This window comes from Malurus melanocephalus, unplaced genomic scaffold, assembly GCF_030028575.1.
Source record: "Malurus melanocephalus ecotype Western Australia unplaced genomic scaffold, MMel_1.1 scaffold_416, whole genome shotgun sequence".
Lineage (NCBI taxonomy): Eukaryota > Metazoa > Chordata > Aves > Passeriformes > Maluridae > Malurus > Malurus melanocephalus.
Genome location: NW_026623648.1, coordinates 629847 through 653297, shown reverse-complemented (window position 1 = coordinate 653297; position 23451 = coordinate 629847). Strand labels below are relative to the sequence as shown.

General features: G+C 37.7%; 1 protein-coding gene across 1 annotated transcript in view; it reads left to right on the top strand.

The window, feature by feature from the left end:
• The first annotated feature begins 3067 nt into the window (after nucleotides 1-3067).
• The window catches only part of LOC130581523 (rab GTPase-activating protein 1-like), a 96869-nt gene continuing 76485 nt past the window's right edge, over nucleotides 3068-23451 (top strand). The window contains exons 1-4 of the mRNA XM_057379672.1: nucleotides 3068-3138; nucleotides 6461-6586; nucleotides 7973-8116; nucleotides 20313-20354. Coding sequence (XP_057235655.1) covers nucleotides 6461-6586; nucleotides 7973-8116; nucleotides 20313-20354 — 312 coding nt within the window. The 5' untranslated portion in view covers nucleotides 3068-3138. The remainder of the gene's footprint in view (nucleotides 3139-6460; nucleotides 6587-7972; nucleotides 8117-20312; nucleotides 20355-23451) is intronic.

Here is a 23451-nt window from a genome sequence, read left to right as displayed (position 1 = left end):
ACCTCCTCATTTTCCCTCTTTTGCCATAATTTCTTCTTTCAGAATCTCAAAAGAAGTTTGGTTTCATTTCCCGTAACTTTCTGTACTTTTCAATCTATGTCTGTTTTGGAAGCAGTTTGTTTTCTCCAGTGTGTTGCTTTCTCATTACTARTTTTAAAATAACTCATTTGGATTAATTTATTGCTATTTTCAGCAAATTATTTGCTATAATGCTTCTCACAACACAGAACCCTCAGGCATTGATGATTTGATGTTAATTTTTCATCTTAGGTTTTTAAAGTGAATTAGAAGTGTTTTTTACAGTATGAAGAAATCATAAATCAAATGTCTCATTTGTAATTCTGCATGTCTGTTTCTAAGTGGAGCTGGCCTTTCAAAAACAGGAAAAATTACATCATTTAGGAAAGCTACAGAGACTAAATATTAGCATCTATAAGCTGATAGATCTGGGGAACAAATAGATAAAGACTCATGATGGTGATTAATCAGTGGATGATTCTAATTAATCACACAAAGTATTAATTTAAGTGTTTAAAGTAATTTCTGTTAATTTAGTGCTTAGTAGCTAAATTAACTTTTTTATACAGAGCATCTATTTTTTTCCAACTGGAATTTTTTATCGGCCATTGCACATTTTTGGGGTTATGTTTTATATTTTTTTTTTTTTTGTGATGAGCTGTTTTAAAGTAGTAAGTAGATTATAATGGTTCATTAAACATTTTTCAATGATTTCTGTGACTTCATGAATTTTCTTGTCCACTGAAACTGAGCAATGGGCTATGGTTATTTTCACTCAGCTCCTAACTAATCCCATCTAACAGCTTTCAGAAGAGTCGTGAGCAGTACAGATAAAGGGCAAAGAGCTGCARGTCCCAGCATTTCATAAAGCAAATGTATGGCTGAATTGTTCAGAAATAGTGAGCTTTAATGGAGCAGTCAGTCTGTACTTAGAGAAATCCTGTCTTCCGGAGTAATTTCAGAATTCCTCACAAATACTATGTTCTCCCCATCAGAATGAAAAAGGAAAGAGATTTAAGGACTTTAACTATGGTTTGTTCTTCATTTCARCATTTCTACAGAATTAATTTGCAGTTTTGTTAATACTGTTGACTGGAAAAGAGTCACATTATTTGAGTCATAGTTGTTACCGTTTGGAGAGGCAGCATATCCACCTTTGGAACACTGTGGAACAGCCCCTGGTGGGTTTGGCTCCCAGGAACCCCTGACTATGTTTATTCCCACACTTTTTTATTACTTTGAGCTTCCATTCAGGGCATTTGCAATCTCACTTTTATTCAAGACTGCAGTGGGTTGACCTTGGCTGGGTGCTTGGTGCCCACTGAGCTGCTCTATCACACCCCTTTCCAGCAGGACAAAGGAGAGAAAATAATGTGGAAAACAACGAGTAGGTTGAGATAAGGAGTTTACTAGAGAAAAAAAAGCCAATGTTTGCAAGTGCATAAGCAAAGAGAAAAGTTAATCTCTACATCCTATCAGGGAGCAGTGTTCAGGCACTTCCAGGGAAGCAGGACCTTGGCACACAGTGGTTGCTCCAGAAGGCAAACATGATAGAATCTCAAATGCCCCTGTTCGTCCTCTCTCCCCTAGCTTTTATATCTCAGCTGAGGTCATGGTAGGAATATCCCTTTGGATTATTTGGGTYAACTGGCCTGGTTGTGTCCCCTCCCAGGATCTTGCCCACTCCTTGATTGGAAAGGGCAGGGTTGAAGGAATGTTAGACAGGGATGCTCAGCAGTAGCCAAAACACTTCTGTGTTCTCAAYGCCCTTCCAGCTACCAATGCTGAGCACAGTGCTGTGAGGTCTGCTAAGAAAAAATAAATYCTATCTCAGTCAGACCCAGTACAAAGACTAAAAAAGAAGGTCARTATGGTGTTCTGGACAAAGTGGATCTTCTGATCCATGTGTCTCCTTTTCCCCCCTGCACTGCCCTTTGCTTTGGTTTTCCCTGCCCTTAGTACCTCACTTATTCTTTCAGGATGTCTCTTCCTCTGATATGAGTCCTGCTGCTGCTTAGATTGTCTCAAGTTTCCTAAAATTCTTAACATCCTCTGACATCTCCTTAAAACAGTATCTGTCTTCTTATTTTGGAAAAGTAAAGGGGAAGGAAAGGTTAGTTATTCTAGTATGAAGATTTTTTAAAAGTAAGAAAAAGCATGTCTGTCATACCAAAGGAAAATAAGTCCTCTTCATTCTTCAGCCTAACAAGGACATGGAAAAACTGTTTCTGATKAAATTTTCAGGTTAGAGTAGTTCTTGGCAGTTTTCTAACCTGTGCTTTCATAATGTCAGAACTTGTCTTTCCAAAAACATTCMCTCTCCCCACAGCACAAACTACCATGGTTTTCATTTATATTTGTTATATCAGTAAAGTTGTGTCATTATTCACCTGAGCAGAATTATCCTTGATTTAGGTGAAGGGAAATTGCAGGCAACTCTTTTAATACTGTTTGAAAAATAAAAATAATCATTTACAACTGAAGCATCTGTGGAGGGTTGCAAGTGACCTATGGGTGTTTTTTAAGAGCACTGAAAGCACAAGAGTGGTTACACTTTTACCCCCTTTATCATTTTAGCCTGAGTAGTGGTACGTAGGGAATCATGGAATGATAGGGAATTGAATCATAGGGAATGAATCATGAATCATAGGGAATCATGGGTTGGAAGGGACCTTAAAGTTTATCCCATTCCATCCTTCTACCATGGGCAGGGACACCTTCCACTGTCCCAGGCTGCTCCCAGCCCCAATGTCCAGCCTGGCCTTGGACACTTCAGGGATGGTGAAGTGTCCACAGTTTTCTCTCAGCATCCTTTCCCCACCCTCACAKGGAAGAATTTCTTCCCAATATCCCATCTAAACCTGTCCTCTGGCAGTGGGAAGCCTCTCCCCATCACTCCAGTTCTTGATGGAATGTATCTCTTCAACTTCCTTGTAGGTGCCTTCAGATACTGCAAGGAAATATCCTGAGTAGCTCATTGTTGAGAACACAGTTTGGTAATGCATGTGTGCATTTTAAATACAGTTTGACTTTTCTTTTTTCTAGGCCTATTCTGTCTATGATGAAGACATTGGCTATTGCCAGGGACAGTCCTTCCTTGCAGCTGTGCTTCTACTTCATGTGAGTTAATTGCAAAATGAAAGCTTTGATATTTGAAACCAGCTGTAAAATCAGTAGTACTGCAGCCACATTGCATGACAGATATTTACTGTTATTTACTTGCCTGTATTCATTTTCCTCTTGTTGTTTTTTTGCCATAGAGATTAATGGTTTCTCTTTATGAATGTAGATGTCCTTTATCTGGGACATCTACATGTCTCCCTTTGTCTATTAAATTCATCTCCCTTTATCTATTAAATTCTCAAGTACTTTTGTGTCAAAACCTGAAACTGATTTGTTACATATTAATAYTTTCTTTTCATTTAGTTGTCACCTGAGTGAGCTCCCTTTATTTTTATGGGGAATTTAACTCTGGGAGACATTCTCAGAGCAGCTCATCAAAGCAAGTAGTCCCATTAATTTTTTGGGAGACTTTTTCTCTTAGGGACATTTTATGATATCTTCTGACTGAAAGCTGWTTTTTTAAACTTGATATTTTAGCTTGTGATCAAAAACTGCACAAACTTTGATCTGTTGCTTCCTTTATAAACACATGAATATATGTCCAGAGATAAAAAATAAATACCCAGTTGTTATAGGTGCAAGATGCTCTACATTAATGTGTCACTGGAAAAGCAGCAGATTCAAATAGCATATTTATTGAGATAAAGTCTATCTGAATAAGGCACCCCAAACCTCACCCACAACTCTTACTCAGTSTCTTGCCTACTTTTTCTGTCAGGTTTTAATTARTAAATTAWCAGTCAGGATTGAAATACCTTTTGMAATGTGGGTTGGAGACAGCTGCTGGCAGTATGTATGTTACACACACACTTCCTAAGGCATTCAGAACTCAAATTCAGATTAGTTCAAGTTGTAATTCCTAGTGGAATCTGTGACTCCTTGAAGTCTTGAGAAACATGATACACAGTGGCASTGTTGCAGAGGAGCTTTAGCTCTTTTAAGAATACATCTGATTCAGACCCATTATTGCAGTCCAATATATACTGTGAAATAACTTATCTAACAGTTATTTTGCAATTGATTTTTTACCCGAAGCAGGATTTTGAAGTTCCACGGGAAAAATAAGCTATTTTCAATACCAGAGTTGTTTAGAAATRTGTGGGTGTCACATTCTTAACATTTGACTAATACTTCAGCTCCTCTACCTTAGTTTTGTGCTGTAATTACTACAAAGAATCAACTCTTTTCCTAGTGTTTCTGGAGCTGGAAGAAACTGCCCTGTACAAAGGGAACACTAAATGGAAATTACACTCATTTAAAATATGCCTTTTATAACATTTGCTTTCATAATAGGATATTAAAGTTAAATGCTCAGAGAAAGGGGAGAAGCAAAGCAGTCTCAAAGAGCTCGTGTAATTTGAGAGCTTCCCAGGATGTCCTCAAACTCTCGTTTTTATCAAATTCTCCAGTCTGTATGCTGGAGAGACCCTCTGTAACTCTTCTTTCTTTGCWTGGATTTCTAGATCCCTTCCTTTCCCTTTTTTTTTTGGGACAGGTTATCCTTTCTCTTCAATGTAGATATGTTTCAGAGGTAGTTGGGTAGCCTGAACCTTCATCCTCAATTTTTGTTATTTTGCTACTTTGGTGAAATTCCCATGAAAGATAACTTTGAATCACATGGAAACAGTGTTGCCAACTGTACTGTAAGGCTCACAGCATTTGACCTTTTTTTCTTGTCTATTTTCCAGAATCATTGTCAGTGGGAAAAAAAGAAAAAAAACCAAAATTTTATTTTAAAAAATGACCAGTTTCTGGCTTATGTGATTTCAGAGAAAAGATAGCAAAGAGCTAATATCTGAATGGCAATGCCATATCAGAATGGCATTGCCCAAAATTTGTGTTCTGCTTAAATAAAACAGAAATGAAATTTCGATTTATGATTTTGAATTCTTGGATTTGGTAATATTGGAGAACCTCTGTTCACTGAGAGCAAGGACTTGGTGAACTCTTTGGCCCAGTCCTGACCTCTGTTCCATCTCCCTGTCTTGAGGAGGGGACAGTTGTCAATGCTTGAGTGTCTGACTGAGCATGCAGGGTAGATGTGCCTGTGCATGAGCACCTGTTGTTTCATTAGAAATAATTGGTTTTTACCAAAATCCCTGAAATTTGCATTCATCTTCCTTTGGTCAGGTTAAATTATTTCTTCCCTTTACTATGTCTGCAGCTTTTATGTGCTGTCAGTGGGGATCATTCCATCCAGATAAAATTGTCATTAAGAGTTTTGAAATCCCTAAGAATTTGTCCTGGGTAAATCAAGCCCAGATTGATAGCCATCAGCCAATCTGGCAATACTTTGTGCTAACCAGTTAGTTTCCCTTGTGATGTTTGGAAATGAAACTGTCTGCCTATGGCCCTGGAGACAAACCCTAATCATGAGCTAAGTATAAAAGATAAGACCCCAAAGGGAAGTATCAAGAGCCTAAAATTCTCTTTGAAGAAAATACTGAGCTTTTATCGGTGGCTGATACTTGATAAGGAGTTGGCAATAGGCCAAATGAGGCCTACATAAAAGGTCAATAGTTAATCTTGATCCTCAGTAATTGTTTTCATTTGTTACAATCTGCTTGTGCCTGTCATTACTGTGTTCCTGAAGGCATGGGGGAAGTGGGGAAGATGATGTGGAGGTTTTGTGACACAAGGCTTCCCACCAATTCAGCATTCACTGGGCTCAAGCAAGAAAATGCAAGCGTGGCGTGGGTCAGACAGCTTGTGTTAGCACCACCTTCCAAACTGCTGTTGRAKGAGAAATTTTGGTCAGAATGAAACYRARATTATGRATTTAGGGYTTGTTAATAGATGGGATTGTGGGAAACCTGACTTTAGAGTTCGATGTCCTGGGGTTTGGATGAAAGTAGATGAGCACTGTTCTCACTAGAGATTGGTTGTACCTCAGTTTTCCCATTTAACTGAGTCTCTCTCATTAGGCATCACTGTCATGAGTTGTTGCCTTTTTGTTTTATTTTCTTTCTTTTTTTTATTATTAAATCATTCTTCTCTGCCTGACAGTTGTGTACTGGTTGTTCTCATTCCTGTTTGACAGAATGCTGCTGAGATGTATGTGTTCATGAATCTCTGATATAATCACAAATTTTCTTCAAAAAAGGCCTTACAGAGCCAAATCCATATGCTCATCAAGGAGAATAGTCCCCCTGAGATTGTAGTTGGTTGGTTTGGCATTCACAGTACTTGGCTGAAAATTTTAATACATCCCTGATTCTGAATTCTTTGTGCACAAGGTATTTAATTGTGTGTATCTGTGTAAGGCATTTCCAGTTGTAACTCTGTTATTAACCTTATTTTTATGTATTTTTCCAAGCAGATGCCAGAGGAGCAGGCATTCTGTGTATTTGTGAAAATAATGTATGACTATGGCTTGAGGGACCTCTACAGAAATAACTTTGAAGATCTTCATTGCAAATTTTTCCAGCTGGAGAAGTTAATGCAGGTGGGGCCAGAGTAACAAATTTTCCTTATATTTATTTCATAAATGGAAATACTGGCTTGAAGAATAAATTCATATTTTGCTTCCAAAAGCTGAACAATAAAACCTCTCTCCTTTTAGAGATAGGGTAAAGCAATGCAGGGAAATTTAACAGCTGAATTCAAACATGTGAGTCAGATTTGTTTCTAGTTTCTTTTGTCTTTGATATAGCACTCTTGCTGCTAATCTGTACATCCAAGCAGTGCAGGTATCTGGATTTTTACCTCCAGCTCTGTTTGCTTGCTCTTTCACTTTCTGTTTCTGATGGTGCTTAGAGAGAATGTCTCTGTGCTATTGAGGTCAGTGTATCCTTTGGACTGCCTCCATTAGTGTCCTATTTTCCATGGATTATGTTGATAGTGAGGAGGTCAGGCAAATCAGGACATCGTGCCCAGTGTGGATCACTGGGCAGGTTTTCCTGTCTCTTCAGTAACTCTGCTCTTTTTTCAGGTGGAATTATTTCATTGAGCAGTTTGGCATAACTGAACGGCTCCAAATTTTATATCTTGTTGCTCTGACTAATAAGGAATTGCTGAGAGTTCATTTTATTAAGCCCTGCCCTTCTGTTGGCACAGTGAAAAGCTGRTTGCTGAAGTCAGTCCTCACAGTTGACCGTAGATACCTCTGTGAGATACTCTGAAACCAAACAACACAGCCTATTGTTAATTTATAGTATTTTTTCAGATGTCAAATTATGCATATTTCGTACTTGATGGAGTAGAATGATGTACTTACTAATGTGATACTTCAGCATATGATTTTCTCAATATTCACATATGTTCACAAAGATTTTTATTAACAAACAAAACAGATTTGATTAACAAATATACTCTTAACAAAGACACTTTATTAAAAGACTATATCATCACTGTTCAGTAGGATTTTCAGTGCTTATTTTGTGTTGTTTATATATGCTTCTAGGTAGAGAAATTAGATGGTATTGTGCACTCTGTTGYCTTCAAGCTCTGCAAGGTGATCTGGTTCCAGTAGCCATTGTTTTTTTGTGGCAGAAGCATTTCTAGCAAGACACAGTGAAGGAATAACTTAAAAATATATACCATGATGCAGATTTTACAAGTGCTCTGTCTTTCAAATGTTAAAGATTTTATAATTTCTAAGTATAATCTCAGTATGTTTTTTGATACTATAGTAGAGTACACTGTGGATATCTTACTAAAATGGTAACCAAGAGCACTGAAGTTTATCAAGAAACATTTTCATTGCTCAAAAGAAGCCATGCTTTCACTTCGTTGTGTTTTTTGGACCAGCAATACTGGTCCTTGCTTGAGGTATGGATAAAGAACTTAGATTAATGAATAATACTGAAACTTTTTTTTTCTTTTATTCCAGGAGCAGTTACCAGACTTGCATAGCCATTTTACAGACCTCAATTTGGAAGCTCATATGTATGCATCCCAGTGGTTCCTCACTCTTTTTACTGCCAAGTTTCCACTCTGCATGGTCTTCCACATCATTGATTTACTACTTTGTGAGGTAAAAAAAAAATTAATCAGAAAGTTCTTCCTCCACTCCATGAATGTTTCTTCTTGTTTTATTTTGTCTTGTTGAAGTCCTTTACTGCTTAATTACAAAATGTGTGTAACTAAGTTATGCAGAAACTGTAGTTATACTGAACAGAAGATGCTCACTGAAATGCTGGCTTGGTTTTAAAATTAGAACTGTGGATTGCTTTATTTTTTGCTGAGGGATCTAATTAAGAATATCTGATGCACACATCTATTTTTCATTTCATCTGTTAAATGATTATTCAAAGTTAGGAATTGAAATTTCTTGAAGACAAGCAGGGAAAGCTCTCCAAATGGCTTAATTCAGAGTGTCCACAGACAGTAACAGTGGATCAAGTTGCTTTGGTGGCCTGATATTAAACAAACTGTGAGAAGGGCCAAACACACAACTGAATGAAGCTCCTTCCTTTTGTTTTTTGCCTGCTATTCCAACTAGGAGCACACTACTCCAGTTATAAAATTGTGTGTGTCTGTACTGTAGATATATCTGCTCTTTCTTTAAAAAGCCAGTCAGAATAGGTTGGTAATCTAGAATATTTATTTTGGTAAAATAGCATACTTCCTATGGTAAAGGTCAAGTCAGAGCATCCATGGCATTATTCCTGCTTTTGAACCTGTCACTGATTTCCTCTTATTTAAAGAGGCCACAAAAGTGAAACCAAATAGATAGATAAAATAATTTATAATTTTAGATGGTGAAGGCTTCATGGGTATGAAACACTGTTGACTCTAGTTCATTTTGTTAATTTTTATTGTAAAGTATTTTCTCTGAGAATCCTCAGGGTTGTTGCATGTGCCTTGGTAGGATTCAATATTAAACAACTCAGTACTTGTTTCCTTAAGACTATTTCTTATTCTGCATATTGGTGCTCAGTTATCAAAATGAGATAGGGTAATAATGGCAGTGTTTATCTCAATGTGTCTGAAGCAATTACAGTGGGAAAGAAGGTGAAAGAATCTAAGGAGAAAGTGAGAGAATGCAACATTAGAACATGGTAGGAAAAGGGAAACTTGTTGGTGTTTGTGGAGGATAATCACACACAGCTAAAAGACYCTCTTTTACTACAGCTAAAAATAAACCAGAAAGAGTAAGAAAAATTATTTCAGGTGAGAAGATACACACAGACATCTTAAGAAACAGTGGGGCAGTGTGGAGACAACATCCTGAGGTATCAGTATAGACTAAGTGCCAAGATTCAGAAGTCAACCATTCTCACATAATAGGCACTTCTGAGAATTTGTGGGAGGATCATAGATTAAAGTCATATTGAAATGAAAATCTAGTTGGCCCTCATTGTAGACTGAAAGTTAATTCTGAAGGCCTATGGCCATGGGCAGACCCAGAAAGACACCTTTTCTTGACAGAGGGCTGAAGCTGTGTGTCCAGTCAGCCTCTAGAAGGAATTCAGGGGAGTATTTTTTTCTACATAGAATTGTTCCTTACGTTATCTCTGAACAACCAGCATGCTGATAAATCTGGCAACTGGAAGGAGAAAAAACAGTGGCAGCTGCTAACACTGAAACATATTCTGCAGAAAAAATCCCCAAAGAACCGAGAAGCCTTTGAAGTGAACTGTCTTAAGTTTTTAAAAACAAGCTTCCAGCCTTCTCCCTCATTTGTCATAGATGCAAATGCATTTTAAATACCCTGCACAAGTTTCTAACTTGTGCTTTCTCCACATCCCTGTCCTGTCTGTCATTACAAAATGTTCACATCCTATGCAACTCTGAGGAAAGAAAGAATTAGGGGAAGGAAACCATTTAAAATCATTGCTGAATGCATGTTGCCAAATAATAATGTAAGGGAGCCTCTCTGTTCCCCTTGAAAATAYTTGAATTATGAATGAACAATTTGTGTCCTGCAATAGCTGATCTCTAGAGGTTCCTTCCCACCCCAGTCATTCAGTGATTCCATGGCAAGTAAGAGTTTTTGTATTGGCTTGGGTTTTCCTTTTTTGATTGTGGCTGGGAGAATGAAATCAGCCCTCAGAGATACTCAACTTTCAATCCAGAGAGGAAAAATACCTGTTGGAAGTCCTGTAGTTTCACAGCTAAGCAAGGAGAAACATTTCTTTCTTTTGCTTGCACAGAGGAACAGTGGCACAAGCTGGGGATGGAACTGCTGGGCAGGAGCCTAACTATGAAAAAGGAGCTAAAGTTATCATGGGAAATAAGTTTTATGGATAAATTTTTAAAATTCCATCAAAGTGAGTGTTACTACAGTCAAGGTCTTTTCATCATTCTCACATGAAATATTGCTTCAGAGCACTTTTATGGAAATTTTGGATTTTCCGTGGCTTCTGTGTGACTGAGTTATTTCATTSTGTTGTCTTCTTAGCACCTTTTTTATTTTCATTTTTTGAGTTGTCACCAGACTTAACTTTGAAGATGTGATTAAATCCTCAAAATTACTTACATTTCCAGTGGCCTTAGAATATTGCCTAATTAGCTCTAGGGGCAGAATCTGTCATCCATCCTCATGTAGAAATGAAATATTTTGGAATTCTTTGTCTTCCCTGAGACAGAAGCTTGAAGAGAATTTTGGACTTCCAGGCACATACACCACCACAGTGCTGTGGTACAGATTATAAGGCTCAGCTGCTTGTAATAAAAATATAGACCAATTGATTCAGGTGAAAATTTTGATGTGATTACAGCAAATTGTACAGATTGGAGCCTGGAGATCTTTCTACAACATTCCTTTAGCTGTTTGTTTCAGCTGCTTAATTTATCTCTTCCCATTTGCTATTTCTGTTTGCATTAAAGAACATTTTTGTTGATGAAACGCAGAGTTGTATTTGGACTTGTCAGTCTTATCTATCAATATGATATGATGTTATTGAGCACTTTTCAAGCCTGCTCTGTTTTGCTGTCTCTTTTTGTTCTATTTTAAATTATTTATTTGAAGTCATACTCAGAAATAGCAACACATCTAGGTAAAGCTGTTGTCACTCAGAGCTGTCCCCAGTGCACCAGCTGTACCTCAGCTGTACTACAGAATACATTTCATTTTGCATTTTAAAATATTTTATTCAAAGTGACAGTACTAGTTTTAAAAACACTGAATAAATGACCCTCAGGTATTTAGAAGAGAAAAACAACCCAAACCATTTGGCAGATAATCTGTGTTTTTTAAATTGTCGTGATCTTTTTCTTCATAAAAAATCCTTTAACCATTTTGTGATATATACAGTGCTGCCAAAACTAAAGGAGGTGCAGAGCTGAAGCTGTCATTCCACTGTTAGCAGAGATTTTGAAACACTATGGGTAACCTTCATTTTTAGTTGATCTGACTGTATTTGTGTGCAGTTTTGCGAGATACAAAATACTTAAGGATGGTGCTTCTCTCCTTTTAGGAAATATGTAAAAACCCCTCCAGCATGCCACCCTTTCTGGGATGGCACAGATAGTTGTTTATTTTAGTGTCATAATACCCAATTTGACTATGTAATTTGACCATTAAGTTAACAGTTTGATTACTAAGCTGCTGTTCTGCGATCATGACTGGATACAAAGGGATGCAATTGATTATCAGTTTTGAATATGAAATTATTTAATGTTTACTAATGTAGCTAATAGCAAAGAAGGGAAAGTGCCTTTCACAGGACCTCATAGCACAGTGGAAGAAGGGGGAATTGAGAGGTAGGATACAATCACTCCTTGGCCTTTATTTATCAAATGTTGCTTTCAGAATATTGCGTGAAGTATTTTTTATAATCAATTTTGAGAAACTTTCTGTTATAATGAAGGCTGATAGGTGTCCTTAAAAATCTTCTAAAATGTGAACAATGTGCTGCTGGTAAGTGAAAACTTACTGATAGTTAAAATGTGGCACTGCATTGTGGAGATATGGTTATTGGGAACACTCCTTCCTAATGAAACACTGAAAATCATTGCAGAATTGCAAGTATTGACACTGAAGATTTGATTTCTGTCTTGTGTGTGTCTTGCTGAGGATGGATGTGCCATGAAACGCCGTATGGCACAGCTCAGGGCTGACCAKCACTGCACTGGTGCTGACTGAGGAATAGAGACCATAATAGTCTGCTGTTTTTTTATGTCACAGTCAGATACTTCTCTGATGCCTTCAACAGAGTTGAGAAAGAACAGATTAACATTTCARTTTATTAAACTTCCTCAGGAATTGAGTCAAGAACAAGCCCACTTCCTCTGTAGATCTGCACTGAGATGAAATGTGAATGAAATAAAATGTTGTGCCAGTTGTTTATCTTCTGYAGATCTATAGGGAAAGAAAAATTGAACTTTTTGGAATTACTTGTTATTGCCATGCTGTCTATATTTGTTAACCCTTCCAGTTATGAATATTTTAAGAAATCTTACAAAACAGCTGAATGGACTTGCTGGAAATAAAATCTCTTACAATAACAGCATATTAAAAGCTGGGCTTAAATTCTAAGCAGGCATACATGCTGGAGCTGTCTGTCTTATTTTGGTACTGTTTACCAAGGAAAAGTCAATGTTATATATGCRAGTTGGAAAAGGCCAGGAGGCATGTGTTTGTTTTCCTTTCAGGAATACAGGCAAATAAATTTTGGCATTTAGACTGTGTCTTTCCTACTGCCCAATCCCTTTCATCAGGCCTGCTGCAGAGCTGAGTCTTGCTGAAGTCCTTATCAGCCACTGCTGGTTCCTGTAAAGAGACTGGAAAGGATTYCTTTTCCAGACTGCTGTAATTAGCTTTCAGTTCATTTAAGAAGAGGAAGAATAGGTTTTCTCAGGCTCCAGATGGATAACTAGAATTTGAATGGGGATGTMCAGTGGTAATGCTGATTTGCTGCATTCAGGTATCTGACATGTYAGCCATCTTTTTTGTTGCAGAAATGGGATATCTGCAATGGACATAACCTCAGCCCTGGTTAAACTAGCCCTGGATATTTGGCTTTTATGTAGTTAGATGAGTTATTTAAATCCAGGAAAAGTAATTTTTAGCCTAATTCATCACATTCACAGCTGTAACCTACTGTGGGGGCTTTTCAGTGCTAGAACAGAAATGAAAGTAAAAAGAAAGAAGGATGTAAGATTTGATTGTGTGTTTGTTGCATGAGGAACTTCTTAAAGCTTTTGGATGYGTGTGTTTAAAACCCTCAGATTAAAATGATAAACCATTTTAAGTTCTTTTCAAAGTGTCGGTTATAAGTAGTATAAGGTGTTTGCATATAAAATTCAGTCAAAATTCAGTCCAGAAATACTGGATGTGTGAACTACTGTGTTGTGTATTGCTATGGGGACAGAGGACACAAAATGTTCTAACAGAATTTATAATAATTCAGGCTTGGATCAAGGCGAAGAGTGTTTTAATAAAGTCTGAGAGGTTCTAGGAGAGCCACAGGGTTTAGCATAACCCTTTACATGAGGCTGTCCAGCTGTTCCTGTGAGCATCCATAATTTATGTATCTTCCATTCATGGCTGCTGCTTGTTTATCCCCAAGATAATGAGGCTGATGATAAATGCTCAGCATGAGCAAAGAAAAACAGTCTGACAACAATATGCAATTCAAGATAATTTATGTGAACCTTTTGGATTATGTTGATAAGTTTCATGGTTCTGAATGTTCAGGCTGCTTCTGTTTCAGAATATGTTCTGAGATTGAGATGAGAAAGGTACCAAAGATGAGAGACCTGTTTGAATGACCTAGTTTGGGCCTTAGAGGGGTGACACATCTAATGCCATGTTCAGACTATGTCTCTGAATTACTTTCCCCATTGCTCATKAAATATTTTAGTCACCTGCTAGTTGATGTTCACTTGTTTTTTCTAGGAATACATTTAATTTCCATAATGCCTACTTAACACGAGTGCCATCTGCTGTACTGGAATAGCAGCATGTCCKAAACAGTCTTGGCAGACTTCAGAAATACTTTTGTAATAACTGATGGAAAGTATCACAAATGGGAGAGTGATATTCTGTGAATAAATCCAAGAAGCTGAGCTAATTTGGGGATGGTTTTTGAAGAAGAGGGTAGTACTGTCTGCTCATGCCAAAACTCTTTCTGTTCCTTTGTGCTTGGAATCTGAGGCTGCCGTGAACTTTCTAAATATGTCAAATCACAATGTGAACTTTGCACTTGACTCATTGTTGGAAAGGGAARACCAATGTCAGGGTGCAGAGAGACAAGGGCCATGGCTGTGTCGTGGCAGGGAAAGGGAGAGGATGAGGGATAAACCCTGAGAAGGAGATGAGACAGAGTGCAGGGGGGCAGATGTCAATTTAGCATGGGCRTGTATTTTTCTTTGTGGCATCTGAGCAGAGGTAGAGGGGGAAGGAGACACAACTCTCTGTCAAGAGATGTTCTGAACCACTCATCTCATCTGTTCTCATGAAAACTGGGAACTGGAAGATTCCTACTCCTCTGAGCACATCTAACAGCCATTCCCTGTTCCCATACCAGAGCTAGAGGATCTGTCTTCCCTACAGAGATATGAGGCCTCTTTTTCTCTCCTTGTATGTGATAAGGCCCTTGGTGCCCAGTGTGGATTTAGGCCCCTTTCATTGTCCCTGTATTAATTAGGTTTGGAAAAAGGGGCAGAAATGTCTAAAACTCCTGCAATTTAAAACTGTGCAAACCAGAAAAATAATGTTAGTGTATGGCTTGGTTAACAAACGCTGCTAGCCCATAACCATTTATTGGTGAATTAGGAATGTGCCACTGCAGAAATACCACATGCAAGGGAGCAGTCTGATATGTGGAAAAGATTTAAAATTCTGTGGCTGTAATTTTTATTCTTTGCAAACAGTCACAGAAGGTGGAGGGGAAAAAAAGTTAATCTCACAGCAGCGTTTACCATCATTTAGAGATAGCAACATCTCAGCAGCAAAYGACATGAAAACTACCCAAAACATGTAAATGTTCATTCCTAAATCCCATTTATTTCTATTCTAAAAGGAACCAACCAAACAAAATTTAATGTGAAATTATGCTAGTACAGGTTCATGGTTGTCTGGTATTTATTGTGTGAGGTTTTATGCTACAAAATACAGAAAAGTGACACAAATCACTATCGAATCCTGTGGTGGTTTTTTTTACCATCTTCCTGGTACCTGCTCCTCAGATAATTCAATCAACTGGTTTTAATTTGGTTTGTGTATTTTTCACGGCATCATAGGATCAGGAGGGAGGTTTCTGTGCTTTCTTCTTTCTCGTATGTTCCTGGTGTGTTATTTTACAAACAATGTATATGGTATCACTAGGAGAAGCTCAGTCTGAGAACTCAACTGTACTCGTACATTAGTAGTGAGATCTCTGTGTAATTTGCTTTTTGTTTGATTTTTTCCTTTAGTACGAAAGCTGTATCTGTTGTTTACACATAGCCTGCTAATTTGTGTTGTGCCTTATTTGAACAAGAGTTTTAACCTTTTTTCCTTTAGTCAACCTGTCATTGAACTAGAATAAATGTACAAGCTACACAAACTCTGTCTAAAAGATGTTAATTAAAATGCAGAGTATGTTCCAAGGCTGCCCTGCTTACAAAGGGAGATTTGAGCTTCAGACCATATATTCATGTTGTCAGGAAAACAAAGACATTTGTGACATTCCTGAAGTTTATTGTGTGTTCTCAACATATTAGAGTTGCCAAGTAAATATTTTGCTGGAATCCATCCAAAACATAAATAGGTTTTATTTCTCCTTTAGAGTMTGTAACCCCAATTATCCTCTGTAGCTCCTTTGAAAGACTATGCAAATGAACACATAATTATGAAATATTTTTGCATTATGAAACAATGTCAAGTTAACTTCAGTTGAATAGCTAGTCTCCCTTTAAAGAAAGGAAAATTCAGTTATTAGAAAGCTGGAAGAGGTTCATGTTKTGGGGCTTGAGACTTCTCAGCCATTAAGGCAGCGCTTAGTTGACTCTTGTATCTGTCTTTTTATCTGGTTATCTACGTTAGACAATGTTGTGTCAGTATCTTCATTGTTTACTTTTACATACCATGCATATGTAGGGAAAAAAACACAGATAATTACAGACATTGATTAGTTAGATTTCCTTTTTTTAAAGAGAGTCATTTCCTTTTGTTGGTGAAGATGGTGCYGAGGCTGCTGCTGTGTAACCAGAGACAGGTCTGTGTTGGGGAGGGAGAGATGCTAACATTCAATATAGCATGTCTTCTCCTGAAGCTTCTACCATTAAACAGAAACTTTGAAACAGGAGAGAAATTCCAAAGTTGTCCCCAGTGCAAACCTTGTCTACATATACACAATTGATAAATTGTCTGGCTGTTGAGTTTTGCTCATAGCAAATGTTGGTTTGCTGCCCCTTGACTTCCTTTTTTGTAACCTCTGTGCAGATTTGCTGGCTCAGATGAATAAATCTGCCTCTTCCCTGCACCAGGAAGACAGAGCAGCCTGTCACAAAGATCTCACTGAATGCAAACTGGGTCCCACAGAATCACATCTTTACAAGTCTCAGTTTGTTCTTTGTWCCCAGCCTTCTTTTCAGGCCTTTTCAAAAGTCATCTTGTTTCAGAGCTCAGAGGGACTGAAAGGGAGGAATCCATCAAAGAGGTTTCTCTCTGCAGAGGGAATCTTGGCTTTGGAGGAAGTTAAGGAACTCGCAAAACCTCTTACTAGACCAGAGTTAATAAGATTTCTATTTMTTTTCAGCCAGTCTTCATTTCAGTGCATATGTATAATTTCATTTTTACAGTCTCATGCGAGAGTTTCACTGGTTTGCCCGTGAGAACATTACTTCCAATMGTGGTTGGAAATTGCAGTTTTTTTGACACACAGTTCAAAGAAGCAGATGCTTCTATGAAGTGCAGTCTTTGTGAATTAAATGGGAGCTTCCTGGATGGTGAGTGTTCATCCCAGTACCAGTAGGTGTAAAGGGCTCTTCTGCTAAATGATGCTCTTTCTTCTGGAGTAAGTGCTCCTGTCAAGCAGAGTATGTCTGTAAAGAAGAGGATGGTCAGTGTGGCATGAGCAGGAGCTGTAAGGAGGTTATAACATGGCACAAACTGCAGTATTCTCTCTTTCCTGACCCTTATCCTTACCATATTAATTTCTTTTAATTAGGCTTATTCCTACTCCAAAACTCCTGAGTTTCATGAGCTCTCTCAAAGTTTTCTAGTCCTCTACACAAGCTTAAGAGGGTCCTTAAATAACACCTGATTCTGTGATACATCATGATGATAAGCCCCTCATCATTCCTGTGTTGTTACAAGTTCTTGTTTGTAAGTGTATAATTTGACTTTTGGCTGTTCTGTATTAAAAGAAGTGTTAAGGTAATTATGAACAACTTTCACACATGCAAATCTTTTAAATATCGAGATGAGATCTGCATGCTATTATAGATTTGTTTCGAAGTACCTAGTTCAACATGTGACCTTTGGTTTTAAACACTAATTATCAAAAGCTCATTTCATATGGGCTCCCTTCTGTTTCCCCCTCATGCATGGTTTGCATGTACTTCCATGTTTTCATTATAAAATTGCTGCAGGGATGTTGTTACCAATGATTTCTATGTCTGGTGCACTTTGGTATTTTTGGTCTTTCTTCTAAAATAGCTGAAGAAGTTTAAGCTGAAGCTTACAAATCACTGTATGGTAAATTAAATACGGTTTTAAGTTGAGATTGTGGATTTTAATTTTAAAAGAGATTGTGGACAAATAAGCTGAGCCTACTTTTTCATGATCATAATCATTCAGCTTGGCTGTGGAAGGACAGTTTTGCATGAATTAGGACAAATCACTCCAGTATGTGGATCAGTGGTTATCGAGTGTGTTTTTTAACCATGGGGTAAAACGTTCCACTCTTGGTTTGCAATCTGAGCATCCACCTCCAATCCACTCAGCTCTTGAGGCATATTGACCCTGCAAAGCCTCACTGGTCAGCACCAAACTGCAGCAGTTGATGCCTTAGCTCRAAGTAGAAACCCATTTCTGCTACAATTGCTGTCCATGTGAAGAGTGATGGATWAGAGGAGCACCAGGAGAGACTTTGGTTCATTTGAATTCAGGAACAGTGTTAGTTTCAGGCAAATCAGAAAAAAAAAATAGAAAATAAATGAGAACATGTGTACTTTTCTTTGTGGTTGTGCCAGAAAATACACAGGACACTAATTCCTCAGCAGTTCAACTATTAGACATAGTACTCTCACTCATAACATAACAAAATCTGATCAGTTTGTTAAGAATAAAATGCAGTGATAGTCTGTAGATATTCCTCTCATTTACAGATTGTACATTCATGTCACTCCTCTCTGCTAGAAAGCAGAAATTGTGAATGTCATGACTATGTGGAATTAACTGTTGACTTTGGATTAAAATTTGAAATATGAACTTACTGTACTGCTGCTGGAGCTTTSCTTTTATCAGTGTTATGACTGAAAGTCACAACCAGACTTTTGTTTTTCTAAATTTTTCTGTTGGAAAGAGATATATAAAGCCAATAACTTGTAATAGTTTTTACACCATTTGGAAGAAGGGTTTCCTAGTCATGAAGCAAGATTCAGTCCTGCTGCAGTTGTGACCTCTAGTGGGGAAAACCAGTTTGTTATCACAATGATAATGAAGTGAATTGCAAAGTAATTCAGTGTTGCAATATTCATTATGTCTGATGCTGCAGCATTTACAGGACTCATTAATGGTACAATACCTTCAAGACTCCATACTGTTGCCTTGGAAATCACCTGAAACAGAGGCCAGACAATCTTAAGAGGATGAGAATAGACAACTTTAATCCAGGACTAACAGGGCTGCTGGTACATCAGGGCAGACAAACTCCTCGTCCTGAGGAGGCACCGAGTCATGAGATCTTCACCTTTTATAAGTTCTGCCTTATTAACATATTGGGTCTCAGCCCCCCAGTGATCTTTACAGGTGATGATGTCAACCACCCCAAACTTGCTCCCCCCAACTCGCTGTTGTTTCCATATTTTGGGGCTCTCGGGCAGTGAGGTGTCCTTGGATTCAGGCTCAGAGAGAGATTGTTTTGTCTAAAGATGGGAGAATGGTAGTTTTAGTGTTGTATTAGGGAAGTACAAGAATACAGACTCATGAAAATATAGAAATTAAAAATCCTAAGGCATCAATACTGTCTATGTAAAAAATACAATTTATTTTTGAGAAAGTTTCTGTGAATTCTCAGCAGGTTTTTATAAAAGCTAATTTTTATAGAAACATGGTCTCAGGCTTTCAGGAAGAGACTTGGAAAAGCACTCAATTGCAGAAGCAGCAATTGCTTATAGAACATAGCCTTGTCAAAAGTCTTCTTGTTATCCCACAACAATGTAATTGCAGTATTACTTGTGTGCAAATCTGTTGAGATGCTTCTAGATATCAGCTCTGGGAGCCATTGTAAGAAAAGTTTTATCATGGCATTAAACAAGGCAAGAAGATTTGAAAAATAATCAAGGAAAACAGTCTGACCATGAAGTGCATGATGAGAATGAGCATAAGGATGAACAAATGAGAATTGCATATGATATTTTTCATATTTGGATGAAGACAAAGCTATTTATAATCTTAAATTATCAAGATATGTAGGCTGCAGACTTTCTTTATTCTTCAAATAAATGTGTATTGTGCTTGAGTTTCTCACTGAATGCATTTCTCTACGTTTGTATTTCCAGCTTTTGCTAACCAGCAAGCAACTGCTGGATACAGACAGCAGCTTGTTCAGCTTTGAAATCGTTTTGACTTTTGGCTAATAGCAGTATAAAAAGATGTCTTGTACTTTTGGGGTTGTCTTTGTTATATTTTGGGGTTTTTTTAAAGTTTGAATATGGAAGATTGTACATGATAAATCAAAGCTAAGCTCAGTTACTTGTCAAAAATTCTATCACCTAGAATATCTATCACATTTTGTTGATGCCCTGCTCATGMCAATATCATGCACTGTTCATGAAAGCATTGACACTGAAATGTCAGCATTGGTGCTGAAAAAATAGGAGGGACAGCCTGTCACATCCACAGCACCTGACTCACTGAAGGTTCCCAAAGCTCCAAAGAGCTGTCATCTTCCTCAGCTGGGAGCTTGGAAACTGCACCTTGGGACCTTCATGAGGAACTCTGAAGTGTAGCAGGAAAAGGGAAGCATTCCCTAGAGACTTACAGCACTGAGTTTTGATGCCACAATAATGATAAGTATGAAAAGAGGTTTGTATGCTAGGTCTGATTGATGTCTCTTCCKTCTTATTTTCAGGGTATGAACATAATCTTCCATGTAGCTTTGGCKCTTTTAAAGGTAAGTAATTTTTTTWAAATTTATGTTGTTTTATTAAACTAAAATCTTGAAATACATTTAGCTGAATGTATCATGTCTAAAGGAACAATAACAGTGGGACTTCTGGAATAGGAAATGAAGGAGAAATATCCACTTGGGTAGAGATATCTTCCAAATTTTACTTACATATGTTTTTATAAATCATATGATAAAGCTTGTGGACCAAGGGGTGTAGGCTGAATATTTAAATATCTCATGTAATTATTTTTAAGAAAATAATTCAGATTCATTTCACAGCGTATCTATTTTGTGTCTGGATTCTTTTGTATCAAACATGATTGATTGATTGATCAATTGAATGATTGATTGCTATAAAATGTATTTGTGATATTGAGAGAGGAACAGAAATCTTCTATAATACAGGGAACTTCTGTCTTTGGCCTGGACACAGAATTTACCTAAACAAGTAAACCTGTAGCTAAAGCACTGGCTTTTTGGATGCAGTAAGATCAACTCAAAGTTAACTTGTACTAACTCAAAGTTAACTTGTACTGACCTCCGTGAGTTAGCTCTAGTTCAGTTCCAGTCCATGTGCAGGCACATAGTATGGAATTTGAAATGCCACCTTTGAGTTCAAATGATATTCCCAGGAAAAAAAGGGCTAAAGCTGAGGATAGAACAACCTGTCCTCCTAGCACAGCCACCCCATAACCAGAACCACTGGACTGTTGCTGGTCCTCCAGGGGGATTTTCTTGTCATTTTTTTAGAGCAAACAGCTACTGCTTGGTTACTCAGCAAGGAGTAATTCTCAGAGATTCATTGTGCCATTCTTCTATGGTACAAAATCCTATGATAGAAGTGCTCCACACCAGGAATATGCATCCATATGCTGCTGTGAGCAGAGCAATTTGAAATTTCCMAACGTGTACTTTCACAGAATCCYARAACMTCCTGAGATGGAAGGGACCCAAAGGATCATCACGTCCAACTTGAGGGCAGGTGACTTCATTGTAGTGCAGTGTAGGCAGGAGATAGKATGTATCCTTATTGTGAGGAAATGTCCTAAATAACTTGTGTTTTACACTAACTCAGCTAATGGGGCAAAATGTGGCTCTCTACTTGAGTGCATGTATTTAATGAAGACTCCTATAAACAGGAAATTGGTTTTATGTATGTTTCCAGGGAAGTGTTCCTACACAAACCAAAATTTGTAAAAAGGAGGGAGCGAAGTGTGTGCCCTTTTCTTCCTGTTTCATTTGCAACTGTCAATATTCCAGTTTTCAAGGCCAATGTGAATAACTGGAAATCTGGTAGCTTGTGGCATGATAGATAGTGAAGAAGGGAAAGGAGGCACTCAGCCAACACCCAACAGGTTTGCTGCCATCATAGTGGGGACAGGTTCTGTGAGGAGGCAGAGGTGCCAACTTACAGATATTAAAGCTGAAGAAGGAAAATGATTTGCACAGAGCTGAAGATGGCAAGGTTCTCAGGGAAGGAGAATTTAGTTCAATGAAGTTATGAAAGATAACTTTACATTTCCTGCTGCTGTGAGAGGGAAGGATTGAACCAAGTTTAACAGCAGAACAACTGTTTAGGAAATATCATAACTTTGGAAAGAATTCATGAGTGTCATACAGCAAATAAGGAAATTTTTTTCCTCTTGAATAATTAGCCCAATTTCTTTTAGCCTGAAGGGTTCAAGCCTTTCATTTTATATATACCACATGACATGCTGCTTCTCCAGTGAACATTTTTGTTTGGATATTCCAGAGGAGGAAAATTCAATAAAGTAATTTGTCACTCATATTTATTTTCTAAGTTTAAAAGTTGGTTTTAAACTYTGCTTGTAGCAGTTGTATCAGTTCTTCTTGCATGTGTATGCTGTAGCTGCCTGTTCTAGCAGTAATAGATGCTAAATAAATGGTAAAGGAGGTGTTGTCCTGAGAAAGTATTTCCATAGTGCAGCRAAAAACAAGTATAAAGAAAATCGGYATAASAAAGRTAAGATTTTAAGTCYAAAACACTCACCTAAGAGCACAGTTCTGTAGTGGCATGGAGATGGAGCTGGTGCTTACATACAATTGAACTAGCATTGTAATTTGCTTTAAGCAAGAATTGCTCTTCTGTTAGGGAAGAAAATAGCTGAGAACGGAWGTAATTTTTTTCCTATTCAAATGTATTCATAATCTCTTGTAATCATTAGGAGCAAAGTGGTTTAGTGTASTGCTCTTTTCAAGCTACAGAACCTGACTATGCTGCAGAAAAACTGCCTTAAAATCTATGTTTCAAAGCTTGTTTGTCTCTGATTCTGAAGTGAATGAAAACAACTCCTAAGGATTTGTTCTTTGTTAAAACATAGTGATTATTCTCTCATCCGCAATCTCTTGGATTATTTTAAATTTGGATAAGGGAATCTTTCATCAGTGGAATATYGGAGTCTTTATTATGTAAATGCTGTTTTCCTTGCTTCTACTGARGTGTGTGCATCCAAATCCCTCATTAAATAGCAATGGAAGAGAAGCTTTTATCTGCAGCTCCCTGTATCTCACAGTTCCAGCAGCCGGTGCTTACAGAGAATTCTTGTTAGTCTGGAAATGACAATGCTGCTTGTGTGAACAATCACCTGAGACATCTTGGTGCAGTCATCTTTGGAAAATAAACATTTAAAACATGCGGGGAATTCTTCCTCTTCTCCCACACTCTGAGTATGCCTGTAGCAAGGAACAGCTAGAGGATTAAAGCTCTTTAGCTGTGAAAGCCATCGTTTAGGCTTTAATCTGATTCGTCATGGAAGGAAAAGCATTTCCTTCCATGTTTTTGTTTTTGTTTTTGTTTTTTTTTTCTGTAGCATCCAAATGTTGTGCTTTTTTGTGCTTCACAGCCTGCTCAGGGTCCCCAGCTGGTGGCAGCATTTTACACTGGGAGTGATTAACTTGAAGCATGTAGGAATTGCATYGGAATTAGGCTTCAGAAACCCGAGCTGGTAGAAAATCTTATCAMTCACTTCTCATTTTCTGAGCAGTGGAATACGTAGCAGTAGGGTGTCAAAAAAACCCCATTGTAGAAAAAGACAGCATAAAAATCTGTGGCTCAAAACAAATCAACAAACAGCATTGA